General features: G+C 47.4%; 1 protein-coding gene across 6 annotated transcripts in view; it reads right to left on the bottom strand.

Annotated features, from left to right (window-relative positions):
* Window positions 1-1,405: 1,405 nt before the first annotated feature.
* Window positions 1,406-17,538, bottom strand: part of GPR107 (G protein-coupled receptor 107) — an 80,231-nt gene continuing 64,098 nt past the window's right edge. For 5 of the 6 annotated variants that reach the window (XM_074395469.1, XM_039475142.2, XM_039475143.2 and 2 more), the window contains 4 exons: window positions 16,489-16,538; window positions 13,638-13,721; window positions 12,381-12,502; window positions 1,406-6,694 (listed from right to left, as the gene is read on the bottom strand). In XM_074395469.1, coding sequence (XP_074251570.1) covers window positions 6,598-6,694; window positions 12,381-12,502; window positions 13,638-13,721; window positions 16,489-16,538 — 353 coding nt within the window. In that variant the 3' untranslated portion in view covers window positions 1,406-6,597. The other variant, XM_074395468.1, reaches the window with a different exon arrangement.

Genomic DNA, 17,538 nt, shown 5'->3' with positions numbered 1-17,538 from the left:
ACAAGAGTTAGAGCTTACATGATAGGACACAGTGTAAACATAAGAACAGAAACATACAGTATCTTAAAGGACTAGGATGAGGCTTCACGTGGAAAATGGTGGGGATTACAGAGCTTTGAACTACGCTCTTTACACAATGAACCACCCAGGGCCCCTCAAACTCTTCCTACATTCCAGGATTTAGTAGCTCTGACCACCATATAATCTTCTGGGGTATCTATTATTGTGCTTTTTTTTTTTTAGCTCCCTCATGAAGATCGCTGTGGGGAACATTCCCGTGTGAGACCCCCAAAAGGCGTGAGTCTCACTATATGGTGAGTTTGATCCCAAACACAGTTTCCTACTGGAGGCAGTCGAGCTATCCAGAAATAAAGATGGATGATCAGTTTCTAATAACTACCACAATATCGTTTGGGCCTAAAACTATGCAGTGCTGCTAGACCGAGTGACCCCCTGCCGGCAACCGGTTCCTGCTTTTAACTTTTTTATGACTCTCTCTTTAAGAATAAGCCTTAAACCTTTTCTTTACTTACCTGACTGCCTTGTACCCTAGATAATGGTTTAACTGTCGGGATATTTGCAAAGCAAATGCCATCATAAGGGATGGCTTTGATTCCTGACTCAGAGACTCCTGAATGGGGAAGTTGAGATAAGTTGAGTCAGGAGCAGACAAAGGAGAATCCAGTTAAAAGATATTCTGATGAGGAAAACCTGAAAACCTTTTCACATCTCAGTTCTAAAACAAGATCAAACCAGAGATACCTGCAGCCAGGAGGAATAATGTCTGGATGTGAACAAGCTTTGTGATCACAGGAAATTCTGTTACTTTTTACAACCACTAATTGTGTATCTGACTTCTCTATTGTATAGGCCATGTAAGGTATACATTTGCATTTCCTCTTGCTATGACGGAAACCAGAGCAGAAGAAAGTGTATTTATTCCTGGCCTTTGAAAAATAAAATTTGCTGTTTAGGCACAGCCTATCAGCCCTCCGGACGCCTCGCTTTCTCTCTCTGTCTTTATTATTTTTCCAGGTGCACTCCCTCTTCCAGGTATTGGGACCCTCTTGCAGGTCGAGAGACCCCCGGCAGACGTGCCTACCCATCCCGGACGGTCCCCGACAGATCGCTGGTGTTCAGTTGAGTCCAGAGAAGCATATGATTTGCCTGCTGATGTCTGGGGATGCCCCTGCTGAACGCATGAGAAGTAATTCAGCATCAAAGATCATTCAGCCATAGATGTGAGAGCTAGGTCACCTTATTGCAATTACAATAGCCAGTGTCCTCTTAAAATTTTCCCCAGAGCAAAATACAGAGATGGGGAAGGGTGGAGGGAATGAAGTGGCATGGGCCTAATATGGCAGAATTTCTATTGGCACCGGCTCCCAAGCAGCCTTTTAACATAGATGTTTAATTGATCTTTATTGAGCAGAACCTTCCCTTCTGCTTACAAAACAAATGATCTCTCTTCCCCTGTGGTTTTTTTCCAAAGAAGTTAATAGCCTCCATTTTCCCTTAGCAGAGATTTTTAATGACCGGGAGACTATCATAAATAGAGTTTATTGTCCAAAATACAAGCCACATTCTAATCAGCCCTCCCTCACCACTGAGACCGGTTCGCTTGCATCTGTTGATTTTTGAAGGAACTTTTCCCAGCTGACAAGTGCATTGTTCCTGCCACTCAGGGTCTGCTGTCCAATTAACAAATGCCTTCAGCAAAGTAATCCATAGGCGTTTGCCAAAGACCCTTGTGGATGCTGTAATGTGTATCGATTTGAGCCTCTCAGGCAGTGGCTCCCAGGTGAGGCCTGAGAGCTGGCCCCTAATCATCTGCATACATGGCACAATACTTTGCAGGTATAAAGAGGATCATTTTATACTTCCAGCATTCAGAGACACTCCAGTGTACGTAGAGCCACTGCTTGGTAGCTATGAAGAGTGTTTGAGAGCAAAAGTGATACTTTCCAACTTACTTCAGTTCATTGTTAAAGGGCTTTATTGGCATTAGCATTCCTTCTTGAAATAACCTTCAAAGAAAATGAACAGGTATTAAAATTTCCATGTTACAGCTAGAAAATTGTGGATTCAGTGTTCCTTCTAGTAGACTCTTTGAGAAATAGTTATCAGTAAACTAGAGACTAGCGCTTGCCGCTACAGTGAACTATTGTTATCCCGGGATTGTTCTAGAGCTACAGATTTTCTCTGCTCCTCTTTGTCTGCTGGCTTTGCCCTCGTCACCTGCCACTCCCTCCCCACCCCTCCAAGTTGCCATCTTAAGTGCAGCAGGCACTGTGGCCATAATTTATAAACCAAATTTCCCTGTTGTATGAAAATGACATGATCTTAGGTGGACAACCAGACAGAAACGTTTAAAATCATGATTATCCACAAAAATCTAAGATATGTGATCACTGTCAGAGTGTGGCTCTAACATGCCCCTAAACAACTAGAAAAGGTAAGTGAAGGGAGGGAAACATCTACTGTTTATTGGCATGGGAACATAATTAAGGTAGGTGCAAAACTGGCCCTGAGCTCTTAACTTGAATCTTATGGGGAAGAAGGGAGGAGGCTTTATGCCTGAGATTTTGGTTCTTATTTCACCTGATTTTACAGTTAAACATAGTCTACGTCAGGCTTTTTTATTTATTTATTTTTTTAAGACAGCGTGCCACTCTGTCGCCCAGGTTGGAATGCAGCGGCGCTATCTCAGCTCACTGCAACTTCCACCTCCCGGGTTCAAGCGATTCTCTTGCCTTAGCCTTCCAAGTAGCTGGGATTACAGGCAAACATCACCATGCCTGGCTTATTTTTGTATTTCTTGCTAGAGAGGGGATTTCACCATATTGGCCAGGCTAGTCTTGAACTCCTGACCTCTGATGATCCACCTGCCTTGGCCTCTCAAAGGGCTGGGATTACAGGCACGAGCCGCAACACCCAGCCTATGTTATTACGTTCTTTCCCAGTGTTATGAACTGAATTGTGTCCCCCCAAAACATTCATCTGTTGAATCCCTAACTCCCAGAACCTCAGAATGCAACTGCATGGGTGATGGGGCCTTTAGAGAGGTAATTAAAATAAAATAAGGCCAATAGTGTGGGTCCTAATCCAATCTGAACAGTGACCCTACAAAGAAGAGGAGACACCAGGGATGTATGAGCACAGAGAAAAAGCCATGTGGGGACGCAGTGAGAAGGTGGTGTCTATGAGCCAAGGAGAGAGGCCCCAGGAGAAACCAAACCTGCCAAAACTTTGATTTTGGACTTCCAGCCTCCAAAACTGTGAGAAAATTAATTTCCAATTGTAATTATTTTTTCTATTCCCATATAGACATCATTTTCTTTTAGACTCTCCCTGCTATTTAGGTTGGTATCAGGAACAGAGCAGGGATTGGAACTCAGTCTCTCTGGCTTGAGATAGGAATCTACAATTGTCTAACTCTTGAGCCCATGTGCCCATCTGTTACCTGGCAGATACTGCATCCAACCCATTCTCATACCCTCTCCAACAATTATTCTTAAACTTCATCCAGAGAACAGCCTACACTGCATCTTAAAACATGATTGCAGGTCCTTCCCCAGACTCAGACTTTAAGATTCAGTGGATCAGGGATGTGCCCTGAGAATGTACATTTCTAATAAGACTCCAGGTATCTCTCCTGCTGCTGCTCCACGCTGGACCTCGCTTTGATAACCACAGGCAGCAGGCAGTGCCTTACTCATAAACGTACAAATAAAGAATTATTTGTCTCTTGCCTTCCACCGACTCTAAGCTCTTGCAGATCAGACTTGTATTGTTCAACATTTTCCTGCTGTACGGTCGGAGACCAGAGTGAGCTTCTCCAACCAGTGGCCCATGGGCCACATGTAGCCTAAGATGGCTTTGAATGTAGCCCAATACAAATTCATAAACTTTCCCTTTTTTTTTTTTTGAGACAGAGTTGCTCTTGTTGCCCAGCTGGAGTGCAATAGTGTGATTTCGGCTCACTGCAACCTTCACCTCCTGAGTTCAAGTGATTCTCCTGCCTCAGCCTCCCAAGTAGCTAGAACTACAGGTACGTGCCATGATGCCTGGCTATTTTTGTATTTTTAGTAGAGACAGGATTTCACCATGTTGGAGAGGCTGGTCTCAAACTCTTGACCTCAGGTGATCTGCCCATCTCAGCCTCTGAAAAGTGCTGGGATTACAGGTGTGAGCCACTGCACCCAGCCAACTTTCTTAAAACACTACGAGATTTGCTTAAGATTTTTTTTTAGCACATCAGTTACTTTTAGTGTTAGTGTATTTTATGTGTGGCTCAAGACAATACTACTTCTTTCAATGTGACTCATGGAACAAAAAGATTGGACACCCCTAGTGGTAGGTGCCTGTTACGGGTTCCACTGTAGCTCTGCCCCAACCCTGCCCCTTACCAAATTCATATGTTGAATTCATTTTTTACCAGTACCTTAGAATGTGAGTGTGTTTGGAGCTAGGTCTTTAAAGAGGCAATTAAGTTAAAACAAGGTCACTAGGGTGTGCCCTGATCCAATCTGACTGGTGTCCTTATAAGAACAGGAAATTTGGAAACACCAGGAGACACCAGACACAGGCACACTCAGAGGGACAACGATGTCCACACAGTGAGAAGGTGGCATTTGCAAGCCAAGAAGAGAGGCCTCAGAAGAAAGCAAGCCTGACAGCACCTTGATCTTGGACTTCCAGCTCCAGATCACGAGAAAATAAATTCCTGTTGTTTAAGCTCTCTGGTTGCTGGGCTCTGCCATATTTTGTTATGTCCAGTCCCGAGTTAACTTTAAAAGGGTCCAGAAGTGAACACTTAGGGCACGTTTACTCTTCTCCTGAAGTTGGGAAGACACGGATGCCCCCTAAAATACCTGCCGACAGGTGAGCACCCGTGGCCTGGGGAGGGGCGTGCTATTCATCCACTGCAGCCTCCAGGAGCACCTGCCTCAGAAGGCAGCTCGCACCTCCAGAGCACCCTAAGCACCCAGATGGCAAACCAAAGTGCAGAAAAAGAACACCCGCTTCCTCATTAGTCATTCAGGAAGAGAAAATGGCACGGGAGAGGGAAACAACCGTTTTCTGAATGGAGACTTTTTCAGGTTCCCAAACCTGTGACCTGAGTGCCACCTCATACCCTGTGGTTTCTCACTGACCCTTCTAAGCCAAAGATGAGAAAACAATTCCCAGAGACCACGAGTATCAACCCGCTAAGTCCCAGTTCCCCCTACAAGTATGGCTCTCCGACAAGCCAAGGCAGGGGTGGGCTCCAGCTTCTGGAAGCAACCCTACCTAGCTGGCCCCCTAGGCATTAAGAAGCATCCCTGATGGGGCCATGATTTGGTCTCCTTTTAAGCCCTCAGTCACAAATGACCTTTTGAGCTTGTCCCACTATTCAAATGCTTTTCTCTCTGAGCTGCACTACTGCTCACTTTAGGCAGCTCTGTGTTCATTCCCAGGCTCTCAAAGTGTGGAAGGGAACTTCACTGCGTTTCTGTGAATAGTTCACCATCCCCAAATCCCTGAGTGAAACTGTTGAATCGTGCTCCCTTTCTTCACATACATACTCTTGGACTATGGGGACCAAGTCTGTTGCATTCATCTATTTAGACATCCTACTAGCCTACACAAGCAGCTTTTTAATGGGGATGATTTGCTTGGACTTAAGTATTGGCTTAAATACGACCTATTGTGCCCCAGCTGCTCCTTAAGGAAAACTCCTTTCCATTTCCTCCCAAATTCTGATCACACAAAACAGAGCCACAGGCGTGAAGGGAAATGAGACGGGGTGCTCTGGGCAGTCAGGGAGTGAATGTCTACGGAACTCCAGAGGCTAATGCTTTTTGAGCTTAAAAATGTTTCTTTCCATCCATCAGGCAACATGTAAATCAGAAAACCCCCTCCCACCACCTGGACTGTACCACAGGCATGACCTGACAGTGACATCATAGCCTCCTATTCCTGTTGGAAAGAAGGCCACTGGGCCTCAGGAGCGGCTGTCCCAGTCACTCTCAGGGTCTGGGCAATGCTCAGGGCAGGAATCCTGGGACAGGTGCTACATCTGAAGCTGGGTTTTGACTCTGCTTTCTAAAAATCACCTGTTTTCATTCATATTTGTCTCCTGAAGAGGCAACGGCACCCTCTCCCCTTCCTCCTTCCTAAGTCCCGGTGTCCTTACAGATATTTCCTAAAGCATCAGACAGACACCTCACACCTTCCTGCCCCTCCACCTGCTGTCCTCACCACTGCCCAACACGTGGGGTCACAACTGCATATACCTTAGAGCCTCCAAATGAAGAACAAAAAAAGAAACCTAAATTTAAAATGAGTAATTCCTTTTCTCTTCCTCTCCTCCTCTCTGTGCCCCTCCTCCCACTCCCACCTGAAGGAGGACTCCGGCTGCCTCTAACCAGCCACAGATCCAGTTTCCATAAAAGAAGAGTACAAAGTCAGGTTTCTGCGGCACTGTGCTCCCAGCCACGTGCCCTGGTGTCACTGTCAGAGTGCCAATAGTTCACTGTAGGAGCTGCTCTCGCTCTCCAATAGGGCTATGAATAAAAGTTTCCTTGGACAGTGCCATCCTCGAGGTCGACTCTGTCACACGGTGCCTTCCCACTCGCCCGGGGGCTCCACGGAGCCGTTGGTCACCTTCTTGACTTTCTTCATATTTTCCATCACCCCAGATGTTGTCACGCTAAACAAGGAAAGAAAAAGAAGATAAGGAACATCTCACAGTCTCTTAGTGTAAAACGCCGTCTCCACCACAGCACGGTGGTTAGGACTGATGATGGGTGTCAGTTTTCGAAATACACAAATCTAAGTTTGATTCCTGGCCTGTTCCTTACCAGCTGTACAACCTTGGCCAAGTCCCTTGACCTCTCTATGCTTAAGTATAATAAATAATTCTCACTTTTCAGAACTGTCATGAGGGAAAACAAGATTCTCCAAAGTGCTCATTATCACAATCGTCATGAATCTTTGTGTCACAGCTTGTGTCATTTTTATGGCGCACAGATATGTGACAGTTATGGTTATGAGACTGAAATCTGAGTCTTAACTGACGTTCAGAAAAGGAAGCTCATTAGCCAACCACACATTTTAATAACCAGCCACAATGGATCATTTCTGAGCCAGGGGACAGAATCACAGGTTGAGAAGAACCTTCTAGGACCACAGATTCTTCGGCCATGCAGACAGAGAACTGGCTGTCTTCTGCAGGCTGGGGCCAGGTCATGTGGCTGTGCGTTGGTGTGTGGCCTCGGCCTCCACTCTGTGAGCTCCCCGGGCTCCGTCTGCCGGTGCCTGGCTGTGAGGAAGCTCCATGGAGCCATTCACTAAATTCGAGAATTAAGAATGGAAGGTTGCTGGTCTCACAGGGCGTGAGGAGCTAAGCAAGGCGGCCCTTTCCAGCAGAAGCAATCACATGCACGGGCCCCACCTTCTCGAGAGGATGAGCTCTTGCCTCACAGAAGGTGGGCTGGTCTGTGCGGGAACTGCGTGGCTCTTTAAGTACCGGGAGAACTAGGGAGAGATACCGGGTCCAAAGCCACTGGGCCCATCATCTCCCCTGCACTCCGGGAAACAATGAGGACTTGCGCTCCCCACTGTGGACCAGAAGAAAGTTCCTCACCAGTAAAATCAAGCAACTAACTCAACACTCTCTCCAAGGACCCAACCCATCCCCTGCCAACTACCTCACCCCTTTCCCTACAGATGGTGACAAAGGGGCCTTATATATGACCCATCTAGAGTGCGTGCAGCTGGACCTCATGGTAGGTACATGTGTGTATGGGGTAAGGGAAGAAAACCTCCCCCTCTTCCTCATCTCTTCATTCTTGCCACCAAGGTGCTACCGCACCCGAGCACAAAGAATCCCTCCCCGCCGCCCCAGGTTGAGACCTTTCTCAAATGAGTCCTTCAGACTCACTGGTTATTTGTACTTACAGCAAAGTTGGGACAAGGCATGTGGCCAGATCCCACAGATGCTGTGAGTCTAAAAGCATACCCCAAGACGAAGGAACATGCCTCAGCTGAAGCTGCCCAGCGTCACTTCCTGCCAGCTGGCTCCTGTCTCAGGCCTGGCCTCCTTAGGAAGACACTCCCCCCAGGAGGGATCCATGTGCAGGCTGCTCCTGAAGGGACCTTCTCTAGACAAAGACACAGGGGGTGGGGCCTCTGCACATGCCAGAGAACCCCCTGCCCTGAGCTCCGCAGTAGCCCCATGCCTCTCCACAGCTACTTAGACCACAAAGAAATGCGACCCCACGTCTTCCAGAAACACTCCAGTAATCATGCACTGTCCCATGATCACTGCATCTTGTTAAACAGGACAAGTAATTCAGTGCACACTGACACTAAGCGGTAAAGCACCTTCCCTGTGACCCGGGTACGGCTCAGACAGTAGACTCGGGGAAAACACGTTCTACCTATCCTTCTCTAAGAAAATACTCCTCTCCACATGGTGGGCCAAGAGAGAAAACAACTTTCATTCTTCAAGACAGGCCTTGTGCTAGGTCACAGAGGGGAAAAAAATGGACGTCTTGCTCGAAGGGGTTTCACCATGTTGGCCAGGCTGGTCTCGAACTCCTGACCTCAGGTGATCCACCTGCCTCAGCCTCCCAAAGTGCTGGGATTACAGGCATGAGCCACCGCACCCAGCCTACAGTATATATATTTAATACCTCCAGCCAGTCTGCAAAAGAGTGGCAGGAAGAGAGGCATGGGTGGACACAGGACGGCAGGGCTGTCGAGGGCCCAGTCTGCCTGGTCACCCAAAGATGACCCTGATTCTTACCGCAGGGGTTCTCAGCCCCGCCTCCTGCTCAGACTGCCCTGGGGAGTGAGAAAAGCACAGATTCTGAAGTGAGAGTCAGAGTCTCCAGGGGCGCAGCCAGGAAGCCGGCATTGCAAAAACACTCTACAGGTGTTTCTAGAGCTCAGAAGAACAGACAGGAATGGCTGGCGCACCTGTATTCCCAAGGCAGCTCACACCAGCATTCCCAGCACTTTGGGTGACTGAAACGGGAGGATCGCTTAAGCCCAGGAATTTGAGAGCAGCCTAGGCAACATAGCAAAACCCTGTCTCTCCAAAAAAATACAAAAACATTAGCTGGGCATGGTGGCGCGCATCTGTGGTCCCAGCTACTGAGGAGGCTGAGGTGGAAGGACTGCCTGAGCCCAGGGAGGTCAAGGCTGCAGTGAGCTGTGATAGTGCCACTGCACTCCAGCCTGGGCGACAGAATAAGACCTTGTCTCCAGGGAATAAAAGGATGGAGAGGAAGGGGAGAGGATCGGGGGTAAAGAGGCCAGCCATCACAAACCCCAGGCACGAGACAAAGACGCAGGGTGGGGCTGGGGTGAGAGGCACAAAGTGAGGCCTTCAAGACGTGGTCAGTGCTCCACATGGGCTGAGCAAGACGGACGTGTTTCAGCCATGGCTGCGGGAGACTGGGCAGATGTCAGTGCCGCCAAGGCCTGTGGGAATGCTGGGGCGGGGCCAGCTCGGTGTGAAACAGGAAGAGTGCTGCTTCAAGTCTGAGGTGACAGGGAGCAGGAGGACAGAGGCACCTGGCATTCAGGAGGGGCTGGGGACAGCGAGGGGCAGAGGCAGCCCTAGGCTTCGTGAGGGTGAGTCCTGGGAGAAAAGGGAGAACAGAAGTTAAGGGCATGTGGGAGCACAGGAGGGGGTCATAGGCAGGGCAGGTGACATGGAGCTTCAGCATGTGCCCAGGACTGGGAGCGGCAGGAATGAACTCAAGGAGAGGAAGAAACCTGATGGCAGATACCCAGGGTGGGGTGGGCACTGCAGCCTGTTTGCCCAGCAAGCCTCCGGGAAGCTGAAGGAACACCTGGGTCCCCATGCTGTGGGGAAGCCTGGCTAGTCCTCTGCAGATGGGGTGCCAGCAATGCTCCTGGGAGCTCAAGCTCTGCTGCAGGGAGAAGAGAAACCGGGGTCAGATCAACACCTGAGAGCCTCCCTGGCAGAGACACATGGCGGTGGGGCTTCAGCAGCTTCACAGGCACCTCACTGGGTGTCCTAGTTTTGGTGCAAGCACTTAAGAGGCAAACAGCTGAAGGGCCAACATCCGATCAGCAACTACGCCGCAGAGAAGCATTCCTTCCTTCCGTCGAAACTGTAACCCCCAAGTCTCTGTGCTTGCAACCAAAAGTGCCAAATGGGACACAGGTTTCTTCTGCCACACAAGACTGCAATCAAATGTGGCTTGGGCCTAAGTGGTCCATGGATACATCCATTTCTCTAACTACAAAGTGTTTTCAGGAAATGTGGGGTGACCCGGTGAAGAGACAATTCTATTAGTTTCCAATCCCCGTTTCCACGTTTGTTCCCCGCCCAGCTGAGAGAATGCAGGGAGTTGTGAAGGGTGAACAGCAACCATGCGGACAGCATTCTGGAATGGAACCCCAGGGAGAAAACCTCCTGGCCAGAAACCCACACACCAAACACTTCTTTCCATTCTCACTCCTCAAGATGACAAGTCATTCACATCACTGAGGATACACAGAGCCTAGGAGGCGGCTACGAAGTTTGAAAATAGAAATCACATCCAATACTTTTAACTTGCTGATTATTTACCGATAACTTCTGTTGCCAAAATTGGTAGGCCTGAAGAGAGATGGTCAAAGAAACAGAAGGGGAAAGAGACAGAAGGTCAGTGTTACTTTGGACTGCACCCTCATTCCCAGGCCCAGACAGAGAAGCTGTGGCAGGACTGGTGGGGTAATGGCTGCACTGAGAGCAGCCGCGTGGTCCGCACTGGCCCATGCTAGACTCTGCTTGGCTGTCAGCAGGTCTCTCTCCTGTCTGTCAGAGAGAAAACAAGCACCAAAACAAAATTTTAAAAAAATTTTGCCATGAAACTAAAACATCTTCATAATGTATCCAGGCTCCAAGAGGTGATGGCTGAGGGAAAGGGTGTGGGCAGCGGGCACCCCCATGACCACTGTGGAGTGCAACGGCGTAAAGGAGAAGACGCCGTGACCCAGCCACTCGGCTTCTAGCTGCCTGTCCGAGGAAGCCTGCAGAACGCAGAGGCACCAAGCAAAAGGCTCCCAGCAGGGGAATCACACATACAACATGTTTTAGGTTATTTCCTGATGCTGCTGGTTACCAGACAGACACATGTGTGCCTCCTCAACCAAGAGACACTTGCTGAGATCCTGCTGCTTGAGGGAAAGGCAGCTGACCGTCCTCCTGCACTCCTCTCCACTGTCTTCTCTGCATGGGGAGAGGCTGTTTGGGGTCCTTGGCAGGACCTGCCTTCCATGTCCTGTTGCCCTGGAGCTGAGCACAGAGAGCTGTCCCATGCTGTCTGACCTGCTGACAGTCAAGCAGAGGCTAGCATGGGCCAGTCTCTGCCTCCGAATTGAGAAGAATTCAAAGGCTGCCAGGGCTGGGGGCAGAACCCAGTGAAACAAGAAGAGAACACTCCACCTTGGGCTAATCATCAAACACAGCAACTGACCTGGCTTATCACATTTCAGAGTTAACAAGCAAATATGCTTAATCACTATTCATTTTTCCAGACAATGATTGCCCTTTCCCAGAAAATAGGACCCTAGAATCACTCACTCCGTGACTCGGATTAGTGCTTGAATATAGGTCAAAGTCATTGCTGTGAAAAGCCACATAGTTATCTGACGATAGAGGATCTTTGAGGATCATTAGCAGACTCAGAAATGACTCAGAAGGTTCCATTTTCAGACACAAGCACCTGACGGCAGCCTGACAGAAAGTGGGCTCCTTGCTTTCCCTCATGAACGGGCCACGCATATCCGTAAGTCCGTGCCACCGAGTTCTTGGAAGCAGGCTCCAGTGATGCTCAGTAGATGGCGAGTTCCATCATCCCTGACAAGGCCCAGCAAGGACTGGCAGTTACTGTACTTCAAACTAAGAAAGACAGCCTGGGGCTCCAGTGTCCATTTCCTTTCCTTAAAAACGAGGAACCAGCCAGGCGTGGTGGCTCACGCCTGTAATCCCAGCACTTTGGGAGGCCGAGGCTGGTGGATCACGAGGTCAAGAGATCGAGACCATCCTGGTCAACATGGTGAAACCCCGTCTCTACTAAAAATACAAAAAAATTAGCTGAGCATGGTGGCGCGTGCCTGTAATCCCAGCTACTCAGGAGGCTGAGGCAGGAGAATTGCCTGAACCCAGGAGGCGGAGGTTGCGGTGAGCCGAGATCGCGCCATTGCACTCCAGCCTGGGTAACAAGAGCAAAACTCCGTCTCAAAAAAAAAAAAAAAGAGGAACCTCCCCTGTAGCCACGAAATGCCGAGAGCAGCCGGCCCGATTCACACTGTGCTGCTTTTAGTTAGGCAGAGGGGTCAGGGCTAAGGAAAAGTGAAGAAAGATTTCTTACACAGACTCCATTTCCAAGTCATCTTCTTCCTGAGAAAGTTGTAGGTAGGGGTTATCTGAAGCTGGACGGAATTTATACCCCGTTAGAACAAAGAAGACCAGTGTGGCCGTTTCATCCAGGAGCTGCAAGTTGAATAACCACCCAAAATAAAGAGGTTAGCAACACTGTTCTTCAGAAAGCAATGGAACTAAACAAACTGACATATTTCCCCACAACCCACCACTCACTGGTCCTTCACTCAAATGTCGGTTACTGCTACAGGGCATTTTCCTTAGACCTGCTGAAGCCTCAGCTAGTAGCATTCTGCCCAGGGATGACATTTCAGAGTCTGTGCTCTGCTTTGTTCTAACGGGTCTTCACTGGTAGCTTTTAAGAGTGCATCACAAAAAAAAAAAAAAAAAAAAAAAAAAAAAAAAAAAAAAAAAAAAAAAAAAAAAAAAAAAAAGAGTGCATCACATACCCACATCCTTCTACAGTCCCTATAGCATGCAAGAAAAAGTCACTTGCTGGCTTACTCTAGTAGTTAAGCTAGTTCCAGTTTATTGCAAAGATACTTTATTACTGAAATAATAAAATGGGCAAAGAAGAAGGGAAGCCTGAATTCTAATTACTCTAAGCCCTGTAACTCAAGGAAAAGACCCCATCTCACCTAAGTTCTAATTATTCATGGCAAATCTTTCTCTGCCTGAAGCTTTTCTCTTCAGACTTCTAAGACTGAAAACTAAAAGAATGCAATTATTTTCAGATTCTGCATGGAATCCAGCAGCATTTCTGGACAAACAGATCATCTCAATTATAGACCAGAAGAGACAGAAGGAGCCCGGGCGCGGTGGCTCACGTCTGTAATTCCAGCACTTTGGGAGGCCAAAGTGGGTGTATCACCTGTGGTCAGGAGTTTGAGGCCAGCCTGGCCAACACGGCAAAACCCTGTCTCTACTGAAAATACAAAAACTAGGCGGGCATGATGGCACACCTCTATAATCCCAGCTACTTGGGAGGCTGAGGCAGGAGAATCACTTGAACCCAGGAGGCGGAGGTTGCAGTGAGCTGAGATCGCGCCACTGCACTCCAGTCTGGGTAACGGAGTGAGGCCGTCTCAAAAACTAAAAAATAAATATTAAAAAAAAGTTTAAAAAAAGAAGAGATGGAAGGTCTTAGTGGTCATTCCCAGACAAATTAGTAAGAACTGTTAAATTACACTTCAAGATTTTATCCTCAGGCATAAATTCTCTGACATTATGCCTGTGAGCAGCATACCTGGTAGAGCCACTTCCACTGGAATGGAACAGCGAGCTTGAGGAGAAAGGCAATGATCCTGGTGAAGTATATGTAACACACAATCTGTATGAAGAGGGAAGAAACAGGAAATCAAATCGACATAAAAGTCAGGACACCACTTTTAACAATTTCCTTTCACAAATGAACTAGGAAAACAGAAAACAGATTCATTCAAAGAAAAGTATGTGACACGTACAGTGTGAATTAATACACGCAGTGGAGAGACATGGCTACCCGGCTAGTTACACTTGAAAGAATTTCTCACTTTCTCAACCTGACCAAGTTATTGGTAACAGCCACACCCATGGGGAGCACAAGACACTTCAGTCCGGTTATTGTTAACCCTTCCTCACCCTATCCACAGACATACACCCTTGGTTTCAATCTCCAAAGACTTATTTCTTATTCTCAGGCTTTGAGGAATATTTACCGGTAGTGATAGCGAAATACAGCCACAAAGGGAAATTACTGACTTCTGTCCTCTTCACTGGCAGATACTGTAAGCATTCGTGGTCCACACTCACAGAAGTACAAATACTACCAAGTTCTCTAGCAAGGGAGGATGCCTTCGTTTCTCCTTGCGGTGATAAGGACTCAATGTGCTGGCCAGTAGAGCATGGCCTGTGCGTGGGGACTAAGCTCAGCTGGCCTGGCCATCAAGGACCACTCATCCTCACCGCATGCAACCACAGAGGTTCTGTGATGACCGGTGCCTGTTTGGTGGACATAAAACCCATGGGAAAGAAAAAAGAAAAGAGAAAAAAGCAACCCCAAGTAGAGTGTCTGCTCTTGCTTCCCTCTCTGCCACTGAAGTCTGCTGTTTGCTTGAGCAAAGGAACTGTCCGAAGTGACAATGGCAAACTCACAGAGGGGAGACTTGGAAATGTTCTTTTAAGAGGCAAGAAGCAAACTAACTCTGGGAGGCCTGTACCTTCTATATTCCAAGAAACTATGATCCTAACAATTTCTAGCAAGCTCCATCTCTTGGTGCCAGCTGATACAACTTTTCATGTCCATCAGCGTCCTGTTTCTAGGTTTTAAAACAACCGTCTTAATCTTTCCGTTTTTAAGGGAAATTTATTACCATAACATGTAATGGGTTTTCTCAAATAACTAAAACAAAAACGGCTGCAGAAGAACATGATAATGTGATCCCATTTTTCTAAATGAATAAAAATAGTGGCCATGTGCAGTGGCTCCTGCTTGTAATCCCAGCACTTTGGGAGGCCAAGACAGGTGCATCTCTTGAGCTCAGCAGTTTGAAACCAGCTTGGACAACATGGCAAAACCCCATCTCTACTAAAAATACAAAAATTAACTGGGCGTGGTAGTGAGTGCCTGTAATCCCAGCTACTGGGGGTGCTGAGGCAGGAGAATCACTTGAACCCAGGAGGTGGAGATTGCAGTCAGCCAAGATGGCACCATTGCACTCCAGCATGGGCAACAGAATGAGACTCCATCTCAAAAAAAAAAAAAAAAAAAATTGGCCAGGTATGGTGGTGTGTGTGCACCTATAGCCTCAGCTACTTGGTACTTGGGAGGCTGAGATGGGAGAATCACCTGAGCCTGGGAAGTCGAGGCTGCAGTGAGCCAAGATCAGGACACTGTACTCTAGCCTGGGCAACAGGAGTGAGACCCTGTCTCAAAAAAAAAAAAAAAAAAAAGCAAGTCAAAGGAGCAGGTATGTATGGCAAATGTCTAGGAAAAAAAACCCAGAAAAATAACTACCAAGCTGTTAACAGTAATCACCTTGGAGAGAGGGAGGATCAGGCTTGTATAGGGCTTGCGCTGTGTTTCAATAACCTCTGCAGTTTTTGTTTTCAAATCAAGCATGCGTTATTTTTCTGACTACTTAAAGCCACATTTAAAACTAAAGTTAAAAAGATGCAACTCACCAGCTGGACACGCCTGTAATCTCAGCACTGTGGGAGGCCAAGGTGGGTGGATCACCTGAGGTCAGGAGTTCAAGACCAGCATGACCAATATGGTGAAAAAAATACAAAAAAAAGGAAAAAATCAGCTGGGCATGGTGGCATGTGCCTGTAATCCCAGCTACTCAGGAGGCTGAGATAGGAGAATTGCTTGAACCTGGGGTTACAGTGAGCCGAGACTACACCACTGCACTCAAGCCTGGGAAATAGAGGGAGACTGTCTCAAAAAAAAAAAAAAAAAAGACGTAACTCAGGTATTTAATGTCCCATTTTAAAAGACACAACTAGATTTTATAAAATGAAAGCCAGACATGGTGGTGTGCACAAGCAGTCCAAGCTATTCAGGTGGCCGTGGCGGCAGAATCCTTTGAACCCAGGAGTTGGAGTCCATCCTAAGACAACAGAGACTCAGTCTTTAAAAAAAAAAAAAAAAAAAAAAAAGAAGAAGAAAAGCAAGCCACACTGGCCAGGCACGGTGACTCATGCCTGTAATCCCAGCACTTTGGGAGACAGAGGCAGGAGGATCACCTGAGGTCAGAAGTTCAAGACCAGCCTGGCCAACATGGTGAAACCCCGTCTCTACTAAAAATACAAATATTAGCCGAGTGTAATGGTAGGCGCCTGTAATCCCAGTTACGTGGGAAGCTGAGGCAGGGAGAATCACTTGAACCCGAGAGGCGGAAGTTACAGTGAGATGAAATTGTGCCACTGCACTCCAGCCTGGGTGACAGAGAGAGATTTTGTCTCAAAAGAAAAAAAAAAGAAAAGAAAAAAAAGCCACACCACTCAGCTCCAGGTGGCACATCTTGTGCTTTCACCAATTCTTTGGAAGTCCATTTGCTCTACTCTTTGAATTGATTTTATTTATAGATTGAGGATTTTTTTTTTTTTTTACTTACCAAGACGTAATAATGTCTGAAAAGTTTCAACTTTGCTAAGTTAATAGCAGCTAGAGAGAAGAAAGAAAATGAAGAGCTCGTTAACTTCTCATTTTTAAAAGCAGGCCTCATTCAGGCACCCTCTCAGTCAAGAAGCCACCTCTAATGCAAATGAGCACCACTCAGAGGCACATCATCTCTCTGGAATCAAGTCCACTGGGTAGGCTCTCCTCCAATCACCAGGAAAAAATGTGGGAGCAGCGTGGCCCCAGACGTGAGCTGGAGCTGGCCTGCTCCAGCGATTCCCAGGGTCAGCAGCTGTAACCTGGCTATGGTGGGAGTATACTGACATCACAGGAATTGGCAGATGCCACAAATCAGGAATGTTTCCCCCCAGAGGGCCAGCATTAAACATTGCAGCTCTGCACAGAGCTGTGACCTCCACTGGGACTAGTCTCAAGTTGGTCCCAGAGAACCAGCTGGGGGAGTCTCCCACTAGCTGAGGGTATAAATTCAATTAACCTACAGGTGCATTTTGCAAATTTCACTGAAGTTATCATTAAGCGACTTGTAATAAGCCCTTTCAGTACAACCTCCCTGGCCAGATCCTATCTTCATGCATGCTCAAGGTCAGCGAAGCCAGGACAGCTACCTTCCTGACACTGCCTGTGGCTCTGAAATATCGATGAGCAGAGGGAAGCCTGGCTCCCTGCCAGATCAGCAATCCTTTCATTCATCACAAACCTTCCTGCAGGAGGGAAATTAATTTTGCTTAATAGCATTCAATTACTGATTCAGTTTAAGAATGGGACTGTGGGTGGTGAAGGTTCAAATTTCCTCTTCCTCCTCCTTTGGGCTCATGATTAGTTGTGGGGGGAGGGGGAGAATTCAGGCTTAGGATTCCAAAAGAAATTCCTGGAATCCTAAATTATCTTTTTTTTTTTCTTTTTCTTTTTTTTTTTTTAAGATGGGGTTTCACCATGTTGGTCAGGCTGGTCTTGAACTCCCGAGCTCAGGTGATCCACCCGTCTTGGCCTCCAAAGTGCTTGAATTATAGGCGTGAGCCACCAC

This window comes from Saimiri boliviensis, chromosome 2 (assembly GCF_048565385.1).
Source record: "Saimiri boliviensis isolate mSaiBol1 chromosome 2, mSaiBol1.pri, whole genome shotgun sequence".
NCBI lineage: Eukaryota > Metazoa > Chordata > Mammalia > Primates > Cebidae > Saimiri > Saimiri boliviensis.
Note: the sequence above shows the minus strand (reverse complement) of the source record. Positions and strands in the feature narration are given on the sequence as shown.